General features: G+C 36.4%; 1 protein-coding gene and 1 long non-coding RNA gene across 18 annotated transcripts in view; one reads left to right on the forward strand and one right to left on the reverse strand.

The window, feature by feature from the left end:
* LOC103911773 (uncharacterized) overlaps positions 1-21,480 on the reverse strand; it is a 339,222-nt gene that overhangs the window by 234,344 nt on the left and 83,398 nt on the right. The gene's annotated exons all lie outside the window — the stretch shown is intronic.
* bhlha9 (basic helix-loop-helix family, member a9) lies at positions 1,365-2,390 on the forward strand. The gene has a single exon (NM_001202415.1). The coding sequence runs from the start codon at positions 1,394-1,396 to the stop codon at positions 2,174-2,176; it is 783 nt and encodes a 260-aa protein (NP_001189344.1). The 5' UTR covers positions 1,365-1,393; the 3' UTR covers positions 2,177-2,390.

Raw genomic sequence — 21,480 nt, forward strand, 5'->3', positions numbered from 1 at the left:
AAACGCCACTCTCAAATTGCACAAACACACACACACACACACACACACACACACACACACACACACACACACACACACACACACTCATACACTACTGCCAGTTTTTTTTTTTTTTTTTTTTATAGAAAATCCCACCGCTGCATTTTTTAATCTAAATACAGAGACTTCTTTTAATAGCCATTTTTAATGTCTTATAACAAGTGTATAATCAGAGTAATATGTAAAACTGAAAAATATAAAAATAAATATGATGACCTACACACCTGACATGAGCCATCCACTAAAAGCTGGTAAATGTCATAACAAAATGGTTGGTAAATGCAATTAAAAAAAAAAGTGGTAACACTTTAAAATAATGGTCCATTAGTTAATGCTAATGCTAATTTACCAACCCAGGATCATTCTGAAAATGTACTGTATTATGTAGAAATACTGAAGCATCTGAGGACATCAGCCAGGAAATTAAAACTTGGCCACAAATGGGTCTTCCAAACAGACCATGACCCTAAGCATACTCCCAAATTAGTTAAAATGTGCTTTAAGTACAACTGAGTGAATGTTCTGAGTGGCCATCACAAAGCCCTGAACTCAATCCTATAGAAAATTAGTGGGCAGAGTTGAAAAAGTTGTGCGAGCAAGACAGCCAACACATCAGACTTTTTTAGAGTGCATGTAAACTTTTGGTTTCAACTGTATAATATAAGTAAAATGAAGCATACGCACACATTTCTTTGCATCTTAGAAACACAAACCAAGCCTTAAAAATACACTCTGAACCACCCCTTTAAGTTAAATAATGTTAGTTCATGTTAACTGATTGCCCATTACTAGTGTTAACTAGCATAATGATTGATTTTAATAATGTATTGAATTATTGATGTTGAATTATGATTAATAAATGCTTTATAAGATAATTCATACTTAGGTAATGATAGTACATTAATGTTAGCAAATAGACCATTATTCGTCAGTGTTAACAAAAAGAGTCAGAAAAAAATAAATAAATGATGAGTCTAGCATTAATTGTTTTGAGATGCCAGTTGGGTTAAATCACTGGCTTACATCTGCGCCAGTACTTTATCCATCAGGGCCTTGCCAGAGTTCAAGGTCAAAGGCACCAAAACCACAAGATGCCAAGAAAAGTTACAAATAAAATAATGCTTCCATTTTCCATTCATTCATGAGCTGTCCAACTCTTCCCGTCTGTGTTTTTCTCAGTCTACATGCAAGTGTTTTGCGTCTCTGCAGGCGTGTCTGAAGCTCACTTTGCCCTGGGCAGCTCATAAACTCCAGCATTTCTCATAGGTGACTGTACCATGTGACTCCTCAACAAGATGCTTTAAAGAGAGCAGGCCCGACCTGTTCACAGGTAAAACTCTCAACACACATATCCATGACTCCAGCGAGCGTCTGCAGGTTCTCCATGGCGAGCAGAGGCAGCTTCACCGGCTCGGAGTTTTCGGAGGAAGAGCCGGACGGGAGTCTTCAAGAGTCCGAGTTGGACAGCAGCGATGGCTTAGGAGGTCTAAATGAGCCGGAGGAAAGACTGATTAAAAAGCGCAGCCGGCCAGTGCGATCTAAAGCCCGCAGAGTAGCGGCGAACGTCAGAGAACGAAAACGAATCTTGGATTACAATCAAGCTTTCAACGCTCTCAGAGTGGCACTGCATCACGACTTAAGTGGAAAACGGCTATCAAAGATCGCCACGCTCCAGAGAGCCATCAATCGCATCTCAGCGTTATCTGTGTTTCTTACGAACAACCCTCCTGTTGGTGTGGCCAAGCCTTGTGGTCATCTGGAGTGTCAGCCTGGTGGATTGTGGGCCGAGGCGGAGCCATCAATGCAGAACTTCCTAACCTGGCATCAGCCGCTCAATCAACATCTACAAACCTCAATACACAGACTGTCCTCAGAGCAACATGTTTTTACAGGTCCAGCCTGTCCGCCGTCCCCTCACTATCCATGTTTTTCACCTGACAACCAGCTTTACCCTGCTGCCAGTGTGCCGAGTCCTCCGAGGTATGGACGGATTGGTGATGTTGGGGCGTATCAGCAGGGAGTTTGGGGGGGTAATCATGCTGATGGTTATGGGGAATCACTTCAGACGCTCCCTTTGCCTTGGCATATGGGATACTTGCAGGACGCTGGGCTTCAACATTGCCCAAACACACTGTGATGCACACAATGCAAGACTGTCAGAGTACTGTGATCAGATGTGGCTTTGGAAACACTGTAAATATGTCGAATGTAATAACTGTTATAAACTTGGTTTTCTGTTTGTGAATGAATGCATCACTTGAAATCAAAGAAGACAGAAGAGGCTGTAAAACTAAAATGTTCATCGAGATGTTTGTATTTCACTTTTGTAATAAAACATGCACAAATAGTAACACGCTGAGTCTTTTTCTTGCATGGTTATGCAATGTTTCTGTGTTTGAGTACTGTATAAAGCAGTTGACGTGTGTTATTTATGTGCATGCAGAGAGTCTGTTCACTTCTACTTGTTTCAAGAAAGTAATTATTTTCATAACAGTGAAGCTATTCTGACTTAGCAAAAAGTCTGCAAAATTTACATATACAATTTGAGCACATTTAATCTTTGCTCGAGTTGCGTTGGTAACATTTTCAATAAGAGTACATGAATAATGATGCATTAATATGTAAGCTAAACATTGCTTTATAATGAGTTAATGAGGAGCACACTAATAACGTCCTAACTTTAACTACGAGTCTACCTAATCTAATAACGGCTACCTTAATTACTTGTTAGAACATGTTATTATTAATATATTAATTAACATTTAAGTTTAGGCCAAATGTCATCGACATAAACTCATGAGCTGTTATGTACAATTATATCATGACTTTACTTGTAGGGGCACATCATCATTAACTCCTTAATCCATAACTACTGATGAACTTCTGTGTTTAAACTGTTCATGTTGATGCCGACAGAACACTTTCCTATTGTTATTCAGTGTAAACGCACTAGACGAATATGCATAAGAAGTTCATGAGTAGTTAATGCGTTAATGATGATGTGCCCCTCCAAGTAAAGTCACAATTTAATTACACAATAACATATAATAATTTCAGGATAGTTAAATTAAGCATAAACTAATGTAGAAGGGCTTGTAAAACTAAAATGTGCATTAAGATGTTTGTATTTTACTTTTGTAATAAAATATGTGATAAACTAATGTAGTAATTAATACATTAATTAACAAATATTAAAATAAAAAATAAAATAAAATTTATTAGCGCATGCAGTAGTAATGTGTAAAGTAGCGTCACAGTATTAAACAAGTTAAAGAATCAATGATGTAAAAATGGCATATAGGATACTTGCAGGACACTGGGCTTCAGCATTGCCCAAATACACTGATACACACAATGCAGGACTGTCAAAGAGTACTGTGATCAGATGTAGCTTTGGAAACCCTGTAAATAAGTTGAATGTAATAACTGTTGTAAACTTGGTATTCTGTTTGCAAATGCATTGCTTGAAAACAAAGAAGACAGAAGAGGTTGTAAAACTAAAATGTGCATTGAGATGTTTGTATTTCACTTTTGTAATAAAATATGCAAAATTAGTAACATGCTGAATCTTTTTCTTGCACAGTTATGCAATGTACCTGTGTTTGTGTACTTTATGAAGCAGTTAACGTGTGTAATTTATGAGCATGCGGTGAAAGAGTGTGTTTACTTGTACTTGTTTCAAGAAAAAAAATCTGCTTTGATCTCGTAGAAGCTGTGCATTCTTTTCATAACAGGATGTGAAGATATTCTGACTTAGCAAAAAGTTAGCGGTAATCCATTGTGGTGTGTTAATGAATGAGTATGTGTTGCATTTTAAAAAAACTATTAATACAAAAATTTCCAGTTATCACCACATTACCCTTGACCAAAATGGCTTGACTATATATTTAGAGCACATTTAATCTTTGCTTAGGTTGTGTTTTTAGAAGTTTATGCAACAGATTTGTAAACTTTAAATACAACGACACAAATCAAATCTATTCTGCTACATAATGCAGCTGAAGCAAGACAATTGAATTGTCTTTATTCAGCTTAAGTGAATGCAAAAAGGAAACAGTATATACAGTTGAAGTCAGAATTATTAGCCCCCCTGAATTAATTATTATTATGAATTATTATTATTTATTCTAGCCGAAATCAAATAAATAAGACTTTCTCCAGAAGAAATATTACCAGACATACTGTGAAAATGTCCTTGCTCTGTTGAACACTATTTGGGAAATATTTAAAGAGGAAAACAATTCAAAAGGGGGTGAATAATTCTATAAGACTTCAACTCAATTCAATAAAAAAGTACTAAACTTCAAAGATCATAAGCTTGTTCATTTATAATATTTTGTACAAAACAAAATTCATAACACAGTTTGCATCATCACAACAACTCTATCAAACTTCCTCAGTCTCTTTGATGACTTTACTGGTGTCCTTAACCATAAATTTTGTCGAAAAGTTGTTGATTTTTCTGAGATTTTCAATAAGGCTTCAATAAGACTCTGGACTGGCCATTTCAATATTTCAGCTTCATAGAACTGCTTTATCCATTTTGCTGTGCTGACAAGATTTATTGACCTGCATAAAATAGTTGGTTGACTGGGCTATGAACACAGACATAAAACAAGAATCCCACTCCTGCTGCAGCTGGGGGAAAAAAAAACAAAAAAACAAACCACGACACTTTGTACACCTTTTGGTGATTTCAGCCCAGGCATAATGTTTCCTATTGGACCTAAATAAATTAAACTAGTTCTCATCACTAAACTGAAGTTTGGATTAGTTCACGGTCCAAACAAAATGCTCCTCAGCAAAGATTAATCAAGCCTTTGTTTTAAATTCTAGCTTTTAGTCCAAATTTTCATGAACAACAGTAGTCGTTACTATGATAAATCCCCTTACCCTGTTCAGCTGAACTGATGTTCAATTTCTGCTGTGATGTTGAACTGATTCTCCATTGATATTTTCTATATTATCTTGTCCCCTTTTTCTTTAAAGCATTGCAAAGCTTTTGAGGTGACTTGAATAAGTTTGTGACATTGTAAAAAAGCAATAAAAAAAAAAAATCACAGGTCTGGAATTACCTCATTTGGTCTGAAAGGGTCGCTTCAAAATCTTGCAAAGTGAACTGGAAAAAATGGCTGCCAGTAAAAAGAGTATGTAAGATTTTAATGAAATCACCACCAGTTGCCAGATTAAAACAAATTAACACATTTTTAACAGTGCTCATTTTCAAATTAGAAATGTAGGCTTTTTAAACTGTGTTTCAGAATGTTGGACTACAAAACCCAATCTGAGAGCTGAATACACAAGCTTTCAATTGATGATTGGTATGTTAGGATTGGACAATATTTAGCCAGGATCCAACTACTTGCAAATCTGAGGGTTCAACAAAAAAAAAAAAAATCTTTAAAGTTGTACAAATTAAATACTTAGCCATGCATATTTCTTAGTTTTGATACATGTATGAAAGAAAATTTGCTTAATGTCTTATGTAACCTAATTTTTATAAAATATTTTGGGCCCCTACAATGTATTTTTAGCTACTGCCAATATACATGTGCAACTTTACCCTAATGTACTGTTGGGAATGTTTTCATCCACTCTGGGGTGATTTTGAGTCTGAATTTGGCCATAACTTTTTCTGTGTTTCAGCTAGTAGAATGATTTTTGGTGACAAATCTTATATTGACACACATTTTGTATTATTATGTTCAGGATAAAAACATCCACTGAATTAAACTGCTGTAAAGATTAATATATATATTTATTTTAAGTGTTTTTTTAATAAATCTGTTAATCAGCCTCGGTCCTAATCAAAACTATCAAATTCTTTAGAAAAATGACAGGATTTTAACTCTTTAATTGCCAAATTCATAAATGATGTCACTGATTTGGTGAAAAAAAAACACACAACGTAATTTCAATATAAAAAGTAATTGCGCACTGGGTTTATTTTCCCCTTTTATCAAAGTCTTGGACATGTACTAAATTGCCTGATGCAACATTTTTGATTAATTTTCATTTTGTTTACACTAATCTAATGTTGGTGGCTGTTTTTTTAGAGCCATTGACTTCCATTATAACCACATTTTATTTTTATTATAACATTTTGACACCATATAATCATGCATTTTTGATTGTTGTCTATTGGAAAGAGAAAACATTTTTATTTTTTTTTCTGTTGATCCTCAGTTGGCAGCAATAACTCTTTAGATAGGCCTGTGCAAAACATAAGCTTAGTGTCTGGGATTTATATGGAGTATAACAACACAATAAAGTGTGTGTGTGTGTGTGTGTGTGTGTGTGTGTGTGTGTGTGTGTGTGTGTGTGTGTGTGTGTGTGTGTGTGTGTGTGTGTGTGTGTGTGTCTGATAGTCTGAGAAAATAAAATTATGCATCTCAGTTCTCAGAACTACATGGAGTAAACAAAAACAAAGACTGTATTTATGCATCATGTGGGTATAATGGAAGTTAATGGGGCAAAAACAGCCACCAACAGTAAATTAGGGAGAAAAAATTTAAATCTAACAATGCATCAAAGCCAATGTTGTTACTAATCATTCACAATTACTAATTACCATTTACTTTTACGAATAATTACAATTTCTATTAAAAATACGTCATGTTTTCACCAAATCAGAGATATCATTTGTGAAATTGGCAATTAAAGAGTTAAAATCCTGTAATTTTCTAAACACATTAGTAGTTTTAATTAGGACTGAGGTTTATAAACAGATTTATGCAAAAGAATTGTGAAAATAAAATGTATCTGATGCAATTTTACAGCAGTTCAACTCAGTGGATGTTTTCATCCTGAACATAACAAAAATATAGTACATTTGAACAGCGCACAAGGGTTAAGGTTTTGTGGTCCAGAATCACATATGCAACTCATGAATTAATTATTTATTTACATTAATTATATTTACACAGAATAACTTCAAATAGCACTAAGCAGTGAGCTCGAAATCTGCAGGTTGTTCAGTCATTTTGATCTTGACTGTGTAGGTAAAACAGTGAAGGTTTGAATATGTTTTTTTGAAATTTGAGCACAAGCCTCAGGTGAGCTGAATCTAAACACTGTTAATATTACACCATTAGCAGCAAGTACTTGAGGACAGATTTATGACCTCACAGGAAGAAAGCACGAGCTCTGCCCACAAAAAGAGAGAGGAAAATCTCCCTTCGGCCTCCATATCCGGTGAATGATAAAGCTCTGGGACCTACAGGTGCATTCCCCAAAAAAAAAAAAAATAGTCGGGTGAGGGAAAAAAAAGGGGAGGATTTTAATGTCTTCCTCTTTTTTCATCCACAGACATGAATCATGGAAATCCCTGACTCACGTCGAAGCTGAATGTGTTGAGTGATGATGACAACATGTCTGTCGTCCCGCCTGTTGTGGCATCGGTCCAGTCGGTCTATATATGAACGCATCAGCAGGTTTAGATGTCACTTTCTGTGATGAGCAAATCCTTCCCGTCACTGCGGACATTGCTCATTTGATTTGGTGAATCTGTCATGTGTGTCGGATCAAGATCTGAACAGTTTCAGAAGCAGTAGTGTAAGAAAAATCAACTGTGTAATAAAAGCGTTTGAACACTAGAGGGCAGCCCTTTATTTGTGGAGACTGGACAGTGGCAGGACTTGAGATGAAGTTTGTGGTAAGTTTCATGGGTAATGTTAGCAGAAACCATCTTCAATTAAATAAATGAAATGAATATAAATTATTATAATCATTTATTTCCATTTATTAATAGAACTGTAATTTAATAAGGTTTAAACAAGGATTTAATTTTAGATTTTCAGCATTTCAACGTTTAACTAGCCATTTTTCCAGCATTTAAATTCAATGTGTAACTAACCATTTTTACAGCATTTAAGTATTTTGTTCAGCATTTCAGAAGTTTTTCAGCATTTAAAATCAACATTTCTTTCCAGAATATTAATGAAATATGTTACTAGCAATTTATTTCAGCATTTAAGAATTTGTTTTAACATTTCATAATTTGTTAGCATTTAAATTTGTTATTGCTTTGTAGCATTTCAATTAAGCATATTACTAGCCACTTTTCAGCATTTAAGCATTGTTTCAGCATTTAAATTGAATCTTTCTATCTAGCATTTAAATGTTACTAGCCATTTTTCAGCATTTACGCATGTTCTCAGTATTCTTTCAGCATTTAAGTTCAGTTTTTCTTTCCAGCATTTAAACTCTATGGGCCCTATCATACACCCAGAGCAATAAGGCACAATGTGTGTGTGACGCGATTTGTTGCCATTTTCAGACCAGCACAACTGTCAATTTTACGTTTAGCGCCTCGCTGTTTAAATAGCAAATCCATTAGCATCCACTTTGTGAACTCATGGGCATTTCGGTCTCAAAAGGAGGTGTGTTAAGGTGCATTGTTGGCGTGTTGCTATTTTGAAGAACTGAAATAAACCGCTCCAATGACAAACTAAAAGCTGCTCAAAAATCCAGCATAGATCAAGTTAGTTGTGCGCCTATGCAGGTCCAAATGCGCACACATTGCTTAAAACACACAGGATATACAGCAATACGCAAATATCTTTATATATGAAAAAAAATTAAAGGATTAAAATGTTACAAAAAGTTTTTGCATTTTGCAATTTGCATTTGTTTAATGTTATTATTATTATTAGCAGTACTGTTTATTATATGCTTTAATATGCTTTTTATATATTTATTATTTTTTTGATTGAAAACAAGTTTAGATTTGTCTATCTGTCAGGTTTTGGCGACGTCTGCATCACCATATGGGGCATAATAGGACGTGTGTTTGGATATAACTCAGTTTTTTGACCACACTTACTGTAAAAAACAGAATTTGCTGGAAATTAGAACTCAATTTAGAAATAATTTCTAAACAAATCTTTGCACTTAACAAAGAAATTAAATATGTAGGCTAATGGATGTCTTCAGTGGAGTGAGTTTCCACTGTTTCTTTATCTACAAAAGTAAAGAGGCCGAATGGAGAAGGCTCATTCTTTATCCTCGCGTTGCAGATGGTATGTTTAATTGTTTTCTCACTAGTGAAGCTGTCAGTTTTTCCATTTACAAAGTCTGCCATGTAAATAACAAATGCAGCATGGCGCGACACAACTGACTCTTAAAGGAAATGAAAAATAAGACTCGGGTTGGTTTAATGCACGTTATGCTAAGGGCCAGATTAACCAATGGGAATTATGGGCACAGTGCACATCTGGGGCCCCTGCAAGGGCCGATTTTGTAGTGGCTATTTAGGCTAAGTGCAAATAGCGCACCTCGTTGGAATAAGCTAGTTGAGTGATTCCCGCCCATCACCGTTTGATTGACAGAGACACCATAACTAAAGCAAGCGACAAACAGCAGTGTGAGTGGCATAGCTAGTAAAGCGAATGGCAACATGTTTTGATGCGATCGATCATGAACCCGGTTCGAATCCAGAGTCTGATGAACACATTCTTCTTTTTTCCCCCAACTACATATCAGATTTTGCCTACTCTTCATCACGAGGAAGACAAGTAGGAATCATTAATAAGTGTGTGTATTATGGAAGACTCATAGAACTGGATTGGAAAGATGTTATATCCAAATCATTTTGATTATTTAAGTTTGTAGAACTTTAAAAAAAAGTTTAATCTTCTTTAGACTAGAAATATATGTACTGTATATCATTTATTTTAAAAATGTGGGCAATATATTAAAGATTAATTATATTAAAAACTATTTTATTAATCATATTTTTTTATTCAACTCATAGGGGTGCGGCCAGGTAGGGGGCCTACAAGACAATGTGCCCAGGGGCCTCAGAATTCTTAATTCGGGCCTGCTCAAAACACACCCATAACTCAATAAAAGAAGTACAACAATGTTTGACCATGCACCGAGGCGCAGACTGATTTTTTTTGGTCCTTAAAATAGCAAGTGTGGATTCAGACACACCCTTAATGCTTTGGCTCCCTGCGCTTCAGACTTTGCGCCTAGATCTTTAAAATAGAGCCCTATATGTTACTAGCCATTTTCTTCAGCATTTATGCATTTTTTCAGCATTTCACCCTTCTTTTGTTCAACATGTTACTATGCATTTCTATACATTTTTGTTAAAATTTACAAGCAATTTGTCTGTGAAAATAGTTTTTCCTCCATTTTTTGTCTAGTGCACCACAAGCCAAAAATGTGTAAATACCCCATCAATAAAATCGAAAGGGTCACTGGAGTCATTTCTGCTTTGAGGCTGACTTTTGAGTCCTCTCTACTGCAGCTCAGGGCTTCTGATCATTAGTAATGCAGAGATGTGAATGCAGTGAGTCATCAATGGCACAACAACACCTCATACTCATAAACTAAACCCACGTCAGGTGCGCACCGCCTCCGTGATGTGCTGTTGACAGCAGAATCAGCACATGCCAAGACACTGAGCGCATGAGAGAGAGGGAGAGAATGATTCACCTGCAGACTCTCTCTACTGTCTGCTAATGATCAAGACTCATTCACATTCACATAAAAGCTGAGGGCACTTAAACTGTGATAAAGTAGAGGTCAGCATCCCTGTGCTCTGACACATTCATGGGCGCCCACAATTGGGTTTTGGACAGCAGTAGAGGTGTGTAATTTAGATGATGCTCTGGCACGATGTTCGTGATTTGCTAGTGTTGGCAGCTGATTTCAATATTGATGTCAGATGTTGTAATGAAGCACATGTGAAGTCTACGATCATCCACACACCAGCAGGTGGTAACAGAACATTTCCATTATCAGCAAAAAAAATGGCTTTTTTTTTTTTTTTTTAACCCCCTTATTTAAAGAACGATTTTTTGAGAGCACTGACACCAAACATACTATAAACTGACATGTAGTGTGTGATCTGGTATAAATGCATCGAGGTAATACTTAAACAGTGCTCGCATACAGTGTGAGTAAAAAAAGTATTGAACATGTTTTTTCCTGGGAATAATATTTCTAAAGAAGCTGTTAAGATGGAATTAAACCACAGTTTGACAACTTAAACAACATGAACATAAAAATATAACAAAACAAATCTGAAAAAAAGGTTATCTCTTACAACAATGAAGTGACACAAGGACAAAGTACTGGACTACAGAAATGTATTTAATACTTTATATAAAAGGCTTTTTTTTGGTGATGGCAGTTTAAAGCCGACATTCATATGGAGAATAAAGACGCATGAATTGCTCAGGTGTGAGTTTTTTTTTACAACTTCAACACAGTGTAAAAATCTTGATGCTTCTGTGGGTCTCGTCTATCAAATCTGATCTTTATTTTATATTTTCTAATGTCTATTCAAGTCAGGTGATTGGCTGGGCCATTCTACAGCTTGATTTTCCTTCTCTGAAAGCATCTGAGAGTTTCCTTGGCTGTGTTTTGAATCATTGTCTTGCTGAAATGTCCACCCTGGTTTCATCTTCATCCTCCTGTTAATGTAGATGTTGGACTAAAGCAGCGAATATTCTTCTAGATTTTTTATATACAATGTTATGTACAGTGCATCTGAAAAGTATTAATAGCGCTTCACTTTTTCCACATTTGTTTATGTTACTTGCCTTATTCCAAAATGAATAATTTCATTTATTTCATCAAAAATCTACCCAGAATACCACATAATAACAATGAATTTGAAATTGTTGCAAATTTGTTAAAAATAAATAACCTGAAAAATCACATGTACATCAGTATTCACAGCCTTTGCTTCATTCCTTTGTTGATGCACCTTTGGCAGCACTTACATCTTTAAGTCTTTTTTGAATATGATGCCACAAGTCTTGGCACACCTGTCTTTGGGAATTTTTGCCCATTCCTCCTTACAGTACCTCTCAAGCTCCATCAGGCTGGATGGGAAGCGACGGTGTACAGCCATTTTCAGATCTCTCCAGAGATGTTCAATAGGATTTAATCTGGGCTCTGGCTGACCACTCAAGGACATTCACCGAGTTGTTGTGATGCCACTCCATTGATATTTAGGCGGTGTGTTTTGGGTCATTGTCCTGCTGCAAGATGAACCATCGCCCCAGTCTGAGGTCAAGAGCACTCTAAAGCAGGTTTTCATTCAGGATGTCTCTGTACATTGCTGCATTCATCTTTCCCTCTATCCTGACTAGTCTTCCAGTTCCAGCTGCTAAAAAAACATCCCTACAGCATGATGCTGCCAACACCATGCTTCACTGTAGGCATGGCGTTAGCCTGGTGAGGAGCGCTGCCTGGTTTTCTTCAAACATAACACCTGGCATTCACTCCAAAGAGTTCGATTTTAGTCTCATCAGACCAGAGAATTTTGTTTCGTATGGTCTGAGAGTCCTTCAGATGCCTTTTGGCTAACTCCAGGCAGGGAGTGGCATCCGTCTGGCCACCATACAGGCCTGATTGGTGGATTGCTGCACAGATGGTTGTCCTTCTGTAAGGTTCTCCTCTCTCAACAGAAGAACGCTAGAGCTCAGACAGAGTGACCATTCTCCCCCGATCACTCAGCTTAGATGGTCGGCCAGCTCTAGGAAGAGTCCTCGTGGTTCCAAACATCTTCCACTTTTGGATGATGGAGGGCACTGTGCTCATTGGTACTTCCTATTTCTTCATGCTTGGTTTGTGCTTTGACATGCACTGTTAACCCAGGGACCTTATATAGACAGGTGTATGCCTTTTCAAATCATGTACAATCAAATAAATTTACCACAGGTGAACTCCAATTAAGCTGCTTAAACATCTTAAGAATGATCAGTGAAAACAGAATGTACCTGATCTCAATTTAGAGCTACACGGCAAACGCTGTGAATACTTATGCACATGAGATTTTTCAGGTTTTTTATTTTTAATAAATTTGCAACAAATTCCAAAAATCTTTTTTCACAAAAATTTGAATTTTGAGGAAATAAATTAATTTAATCAATTTTGGAATAAGGCTGTAACATAAAAAAATGTGGAAAAGGTGAAGTGCTATGAATACTTTCCGGATGCACTGTATGCTACATAATGCAATGGTTAGTATTTTCTTGGTATAAAACAATTGGCTTCTTGCAGATTAGCTCTCAGTTTCTTTTCTTGTAAAGATGAGATTAGTTGTTCTCTGACAGAGCAGCAGTCTGCAGTCGGCATGGAAATCAATTTATAAAGAAACTTCAAGTGCAAACTCCAGATTGTTTGAGACTGAACTGATGAGATAAACTATAGAAAAGTTTGGGATGGAGCCTGAGGAAAAAGCCGATGATGTGGAAAAGAAAATGAAATACGATGAAAGAGAGAGACGTGGACAGAAGTTGAGGGTCTGAATTTCTCATAATCCCTGCAGTGAGCAAATTCAGCAGAGCAGACAGCAGAAATCACTTCAGAGATCAGTTATTGCACTTCCCAGGCCTGACACTCATAGCTGTGTTAACCGCTGACATTTAACTCAATTTGATAGATAAACAACTATATAAATGCTCAGGGGATTGTGGGAAATTCTGAATTTGTCTGACTGTGGTGAGACTACAATATTACTTCCTTGAAGCTCTGCAATAGAGAAAGCCATCTGTACTTTTTCCATTTATATTAATGGCAGCTACTTGGCATGCCTGAAATTCTTACTTAAATGACATAAAATGAAAGTTAATGAAATGATCTTTCAAGGCAAATGTTGATAGAATGTTATAAGAAGTTAATCTCTACACTTTCAGAAATAAAGGTACAGGAGCCGTACCTTTTCAAAAGATACATATTTGTAACCAAAGTCTACAGTTGTACCTCAGAAGTGCATATAAGTGCCCAAATGTACCTAAAAAGTACCTTTGAGTTGCCATTATGGACTGTTTAGGTACAAATATGTACCTTTTGAAAAGGTACTGCCTCAGTGACAGCTCCTGTACCTTTATTTTATACTGTATACACAGTGAATTCTCTGCTGAAGCCTGTGAAAATCTCACACCTGAGCAAATAATGTGACTTTGTTTTCCATATGAGAGGCGTCTTTAAGCTGGCATCACCAAAAAAAGCCTTTTATAGAACTTATTAAATACCTTTCAGTAGGTCAGCACTTTCTCCTTGTGTCATTCCATTGCTATTACCCACATATAATTATTTTTTAAATTTTTTTGCATTGTTTTATTTTTATGTTTGTATTGTTTTTTATTTTATTTACCGAAATCGGGTTCAATTCCATAGTGCCTCACGTAAACCGGAGCACACGAAGGAAAACTACAGTATGCCAACATAGGAAGAACATGCAAACTACACACAGAAATGGCAACTGGCTCAGCCCAGACTCATACCAGCGACTTTTTGCAATGAGATAACAGTGCCACAGTGTCGCTCCAACAAAAAAACAAAAACAACATAATAGGGTTGCACTTCGGTAGCACCGTGATACTATGGCTCCAAAATACTGATGGCGCCAGTTTGTAAACGGTAGAATCGTCATTAACGATTCTAATAGTTAACGTTGCTTGTGGAACAGAACAATCACAGTATATTCAAATAAAACAGAATATTTGTACAAGTACATATAGGTTCTCAATATTAAGGGAATTATGAATTATAACATATAAAATATAGTATTTGTGATATGCTTTATTTCGTAGATTTGAGTTATGAATTAATACAGTATCGCGATACTACTTGGAATCGTGCTACTTCAGCTGGTATAGTATTGTGGCCTAAATTTATGGTATCATGACAACCCAACAACATAAGCTGCTTTTCCACTATCGTGCCAAACCGTTCTAAGAACACTTTGGTACGGTTACGGTTGTTTCTCCACTGAGCCTGGAACGACGCGGCACGATTACAAACCGTTCTTGGCCCGGAATTCTCGGCACGGTTAGACAACCGTGCTAAACTGTGCTGACAGATTCTGTGTGTTGACGTCGCGACTCGGTTGCTAAGCTACCACAGCTGGCTCAGCAGAAGCGCGCTAGCCATCAGACATTCTCAATAAACTACAGTACATTTAATATAAAATAATGATCCAGGTCTAAACGATACAGTTTGAAAAGGGTTTTAAAACCATAGAGCAGTCTCTGGCAGAGAAGTGAATAACTCATCACATTCTTACGAAGATATTTTATTCATTAAAGTTATTATTTTATTGACTTGAATACAGACCTACTTCGCCTGCCTGAATGCGAGTTTATTGCACGCAGCGCTGTATTTCACAGCACAAAACTCGCTCTGATCCGGGAGAGACATGCCAGCGACTTGCGCTGCTGACTTTTTTTCCTGCTGCGCATCGAATAAAGCGAATAAAGTCACGCTTTGCATCGTCGATATCCAAATTCCACAACAACATCACCCATGAAACACGAACTTGCAGACTCTTTAAACAACGAGGAAATAATTGCACTTTTTAATTCAAAGCCAGGACAGCTTGTTAATAACGGCGAGACCACCTGAAGGACGGCGTGTTCGTGTTGTAATGTCGGCCGTCCAAAAGACTTTGCTTGAAAGCTTTACGGAGTAGCACTGTAACTGTCCAAGGTACTGTTGTATGATTTATATTATAGCATATGCACTAATAAACAAGTCAAAAGAATTAATGAATTAAATAAATATGGATTCTTAAATGTCAGTATTGCTTTTACTCAAAATATATCAATACGTTTTGACAAATGTTTTATAAAAATAAAATGAGCAATTTTCATCATTTCAGCTATGGGCAATTATAGGATTCAGTTATACATAAGTTATATGCCATTTATGAGGCATGTAACATGTTTCTGTGTGTTTTTTTTTTTTTTTGTGGTGATCTTTAATATACGCAAACATTTTCTAAAACGTCTAGCAATAATTCGCCTACAGCTTGTTAGTTAATTATGAACACAAAAATAATTATAATAATGAAAATAAAATGATCAAAATAAAAAGATAATAGAGCAGCATTTTGCTAAATATAATAGTGCTTTATATGCTTTAAATCCTGCAATATATGTGTTGTTTCATATTCGTTTTTTTTTCACTTGCTGCATTCGTTATTTAATGTTTGAATAGTAAAACAAATAACAGCCATCGCTTAATTGGTTTCATTTTACCATCAAAATGTAGTATATTTTATATCATTATCAACTTTTGATATAAAAACGCAGTGTAATTTAATTAATTGATAAAAATGAAATATTTATGTGCTGTGTATTTATTAGTGAAAGTGCCCGCTCACCTTTGACAAGGCCTGTCCAAAATTATATTTCTGCGACTATAATGCAAATGCACTATTATTGTTGTCTTATCATTGTTTATTTTTCTGTTATGTTCAGAGATTTTAAATATTATTTATTTCCCCTCCAATTATTTTCAATCATCACGTTACATTTTGGTCATTTTCCCTCCAAATAAAATTTAGCCAGAGCTGCGCAACATATAAATAAAAAAGGGTGCACATTTAGCACCCCTATTTGATAGAGCGGCATAACAGTGTTTAGTCACATGGTTGCTTTTGCTTTTATGAAAAAAAAAATAGTTTCGGCTCTTATTTAACTTTAATTGAACAAAGGGAGCCGTTTACATTGCGTTACCAAGGCAACTACTGATGCGTTTTGTGTAATGTTTTAAAGAGCTTTGTCGCAGCACGACAGTGGAAAATGAAACCGTATCCGTGCTGTCTGGCCCTGTTTGGCACGGAATGGAACAGTTCTGTTTAAAGAACGATTCAGCACGATAGTGGAAAAGCGGCTATAGACTCATTCTGTTTCTGGAGACCGCAGATTATGTAGTCAGAGCTGCATATGGCTACATTTCATTTTTAATACGAACGCTATGATGCGGTATGATGCCGTTCCTTTTTGCGTCTACCAGATGAAAGCTTACTTCCGAATGGGCGGCTTTCCCGCTGTTACCAGTTTGTCCAGTTAGCTCACCATGTACGTCAGCGGACTAGAGACGCAGAGAGGAGTAGACAGCGACAACGAGGTTCGAGTTACAGAACGGTTACAGATAGCACAAACAAAATCCAAAAAAATAAAACAAACAAGTAAATAACAGGGCGAGAATGTGGTAGAATCTGAAAACATGGTAAAATCAGACGAGGGCTTTTTTTCTGGACTGCTTTTGAAAATTGTTGGTTGGGTTTAGGGAAGTGGGTGGACAGGTCAATCAATACAATTGGTTGGGTTTAGAGAAGGAGTAGAGTGGGTCAGTCGATCGGTTAGTCAGTCAGTCAAACAGTAAGTCTAGAGTGACCTCTGGTGGGTTTACGCAAGAACAGCAGACACGAAAGGCTCTCACAAGAGAAATCTGAGATCTCTAAAAAGTGTACACAGCGGCCTCTGGTGGATTCACGGAAAAAAAAAAAAAAAAACTTACCTGCTGGGACGTATTTAGCCAGAAATGTATATAAACAGTTGAGGTACGTTTTTAGAACAAGCCTGGGTTGAACAAAAACATAGTTTATATCTAAGCATTCTCTCCTGGTATATCCAAGTAAGAAATAAAGCTGTACCAGTATCTGACAAATAAATCTTAATGCTTTTTCAATCCAAACGTTTTTTTTGTCCAAAGGCATGCAAGATAACACTTCTTTTATCCACACAGAGGTGGTTTGGAAACCTTTCACCTCAAAATTATACATGTTATGGATGCTAGTAGGGCTAGCCTAACAAGTCTCAGATTAACCCTCAATATTAAGTTTCAGTTGAAAGTACATCAACATGTCGAAATAAAAGTCTCAGCAATTTCCAGTTCACATGGACTTTAAGTGATATAGCATGGTACAAAAGTGTGCACATTATCAGATGACAAGCGTCAAAGCACAGGCACAATTAGTAGATAAAATGCCACTAAAAAGCTATATTTACGCCTCATATGGTAGATTTTTCAGATGAATCATCTGCTGAACTGCATTCCAATCATCACAAATACTGCAGAAGCCCTTTTGGAACCTGCATGGACCCAAGATTCTCACAGAAATCAGTCGAGTTTGGTGAAGGAAAAATCATGGTTTGGGGTTACATTCAGTATGGGGGCGTGTGAAGGATCTGCAGAGTGGATGGCAACATTAACAGCCTGAGGTATCAAGACATTTGTGCTGCCCATTACATTACAAACAACAGGAGAGGGCAAATTCTTCAGCAGGATAGCCCTCCTTCTCATACTTCAGCCTCCATATCAAAGTTCCTGAAAAGAAGGTCAAGGCGCTCCAGGATTGGCCAGTCCAGTCACCAGACATAAACATTGAGCATGTTTGGGGTAAGATGAAGGAGGAGGCATTGAAGATGAACCCAAAGAATCTTGATGAACTCTGGGAGTCCTCTGGGATGACTTTATTACTAAGTTAGTTGTTTCTAAAACTTAGATTTTTTTCAGGGAGTGTAGAGCCAAATCACAGTAGTAATTTAAGCTCCAATTCTGTCACATGCAAATAATACAGAAACAAAGATTCATTGTTGTTTCTGTAGATAAAGATGTGTCAAACACTTAGCTTTTTTTTACTACAGAGACTAATGGCACAAATTAAGGAAATTCACACATGGGGGGATTATAGCGTCAGTAATATGGCATTCATTAAAAAAGCCCATAAAGCTATAATCACCAACATAAATATGGCATGCTACAAACTCTCTCTGTAAGCATCACATCAGTCTTCTCACAGTGTGTTTGACATGAAGAGAAAACAGAGCCGTGGAGAGAGATTCTCATCAGCAGGAGCATCAGTTAATGAATCAATCAGATGTTAGCATGCAAATCTGCCTCATCAGAGACTTTAGAGCAAGCCTTGCATGTTCAAGCATCCAAATCCCCACAGCAGAGTATTATTATCCCATAACCGCTAATGAAAATGATCATTGTATGTGCGCTCAGTACAGAAAACAGTAAAAAGCCATCTGTTTTATTAGCTAGTCATAATTGTATCAATCAATCTGTATTAATCGTGTTGTAGTTTTACATTCGAGAACTGAGCTTTAGCAGGTCGATCATTTGAAGAACGCTCATTTAAATGGCTGATTACAGATGTGCGTAATATTTAAACAACAAATGACTCATTCAGATGAAGCTCTGGAGCTGTTATAGTAGCACGTGTACACAGGAAAAAGATTTAGAAACCATTTTTACTTTGATTTTTTTTTCCAATTTTGCCAAAAAACAACAATAAACATTCAGTTTGAATTTTTTGGGAAAAAGACTAACTAGCATTTCCTCAAGTTTCAATAATTATATGCAGCACAGTGGCTCAGTGGTTATAACTGTCGCCTCACAGCAAGAAGGTCCCTGGTTTGAGTCACGGTTGGGCCAGTTAGCATTTCTGTGTGGAATTTGCATGTTCTCCCCGTGTTGGCGTGGGTTTCCTCCAGGTGCTCCGATTTTCCCACAGTCCAAAGACATGCCCTATAGGTGAATTGTATGAACTAAACTGGCGTATGAGTGTGAATGAGCGTGTATGGGTGTTTTCTAGTACCGGGTTGTGGCTAAAAGGGCATCCACTGCGTAAAACATATGCTGGATAAGTTGGTAGTTCATTCCACTGTGGCAAACCCTGATAAATAAGAGACTAAGCCGAAAGAAAATGAATGAGTGAATGAATTACTAATAACAAATTCATGCATGTTTATAACAATATATTGAATTAGTGAATATAAGCACATGTCTAGTCTTGATAACCTTTCTAAACATCTGACATGTATCACTGTCATTGAGATCTACACTTTTATGTGGCCGGGTATCAAAAGGGATGCCAAACTTCTCATCCAAAGATTAATTAAACGGGTCTGTGGATGCCATCAGAGTCTAATTAAAGCTGAGAAACATTGATGAGACAGGGGTTCATCTCTGACAGGGGTTTTTCTCTGTGGGGTTTGTATGAGTCTTTCAGGCTTATCCCAGGAGCTCCTTTCAAAACTAGTGTTCACAGCAGGTCTTAAAAACAGAAAGTGAATACTATTATATCATTTGGAAAGATTGCTGTTGAACTTTCATACTTTTTGATCTCTCTCTCTCTCTCTCTCTCTCTCTCTCTCTCTCTCTCATATTCTCAGTCTGAAACATAGACAGAAACTGGACAAAAAAATATATATATTTATTTAATAAAAAATGAGCACATCCCTTTTAAAAAATAAATATTTTTTATTCATTTCTCAGTGAAAATAACCATTAATAAAAACATACTCTAACGATACTCTGTGTATGAATGTATATTATAATCCAATTAATTATTCATATATATAGTAGGAGGGAATAAAAAGTCACACAAAATGCCACCTTTTTTTGAGAAGGTCCCTAAAAAAATGTTTATAAGCAATCCACACAGCACAAGTGTGATAGGATGAAAGAAACTGAGGCTCAGGCTGAAGGTGCTCAGTTTAATCAGATTCACTAAACTAATCAAGACACTTTTATGAGTCAGGGAAATTGAAAGTCAAAGACCAAATAAAATTGGAGGGGGAGGAAAAATGGACAGATAAGATTACAGGTAAACTGAGTCAATGTCAGAAAAGATGGATCACCACTGGAGTTCCAGAGATGAAAAAAAAAACACATTTGAGGAACTTTATTTCAGTTCTTTTCCACAGTCTCTTCATGATGGTAAATTCAACAACAAACACAGATATTATTAAATTATACATACTGACCCTGGACTACAAGGTTAAAATAATAATAATTATATATATATATATATATATATATATATATATATATATATATATATATATATTTTTTTTTTTTTTTTTTTTTTTTTTTTTTGAAAAATTTATAAAATTGCCTTTAAAATTTAACAAATTAAGTATTTACTAATCACAAATTATTTTTTGGAAAATCATGACCTTTATTTGAGTTCTTATTCTTAATTTTCTAAAGGTTTTTGTCAAAAAATAAAATTCAATAATTTTGACTAGCATGATTTTTTCGTTATTCTCATAATGGACGGGTAGATGGATGAATAGATGGATGGACAGACGGATGGATGGACCGATGGACAGCTCTTACTGAAATTAATCAAACTGGCATGGATGGATGGATGGATGGATGGACAGATTGACGGATGGATGGACGGATGGATGTTTAGCATTCACTAAAATGAATCAACTTGCATGGATGATGGATGGATGGACAGAAAGATGAAAAGATGGATGGATGGCAGGCATTTACTGAAATGAATCAAAGCGAGATGGATGAATGGTTGGATGGATGAACGGACAGTCAGATGGACGGATGGATGGCATTCACTAAAATAATCAAACTTGGACGGATAGACAGATAGACGGATGGATGGATGGATGGATGGATGGATGGATGGATGGATGGATGGCATTTACTGAAATGGATCAAACTTGAATGGATGGATGGATGAATGGACAGATTGTTCAATAGATGGATGGGTGAGTGGATGGATAGCATACACAGATATGAATCAAACTGAGAAGGATGAATGGATGGCATTTTACTGAAATGAATCAAAGTGAGAAATGGATAGATGGCATTTACTCAAAATTAATCAAAGTGAGATAGATGGATGGCTAGAAGGATGAATGGATGGATAGA

This window comes from Danio rerio, chromosome 10, assembly GCF_052040795.2.
Source record: "Danio rerio strain M-AB ecotype USA chromosome 10, GRCz13ab, whole genome shotgun sequence".
NCBI lineage: Eukaryota > Metazoa > Chordata > Actinopteri > Cypriniformes > Danionidae > Danio > Danio rerio.

Bases quoted from the DNA above. Each gene is read 5' to 3' on its own strand.
- bhlha9 (NM_001202415.1), top strand. From the start codon at position 1,394: ATGACTCCAGCGAGCGTCTGCAGGTTCTCCATGGCGAGCAGAGGCAGC.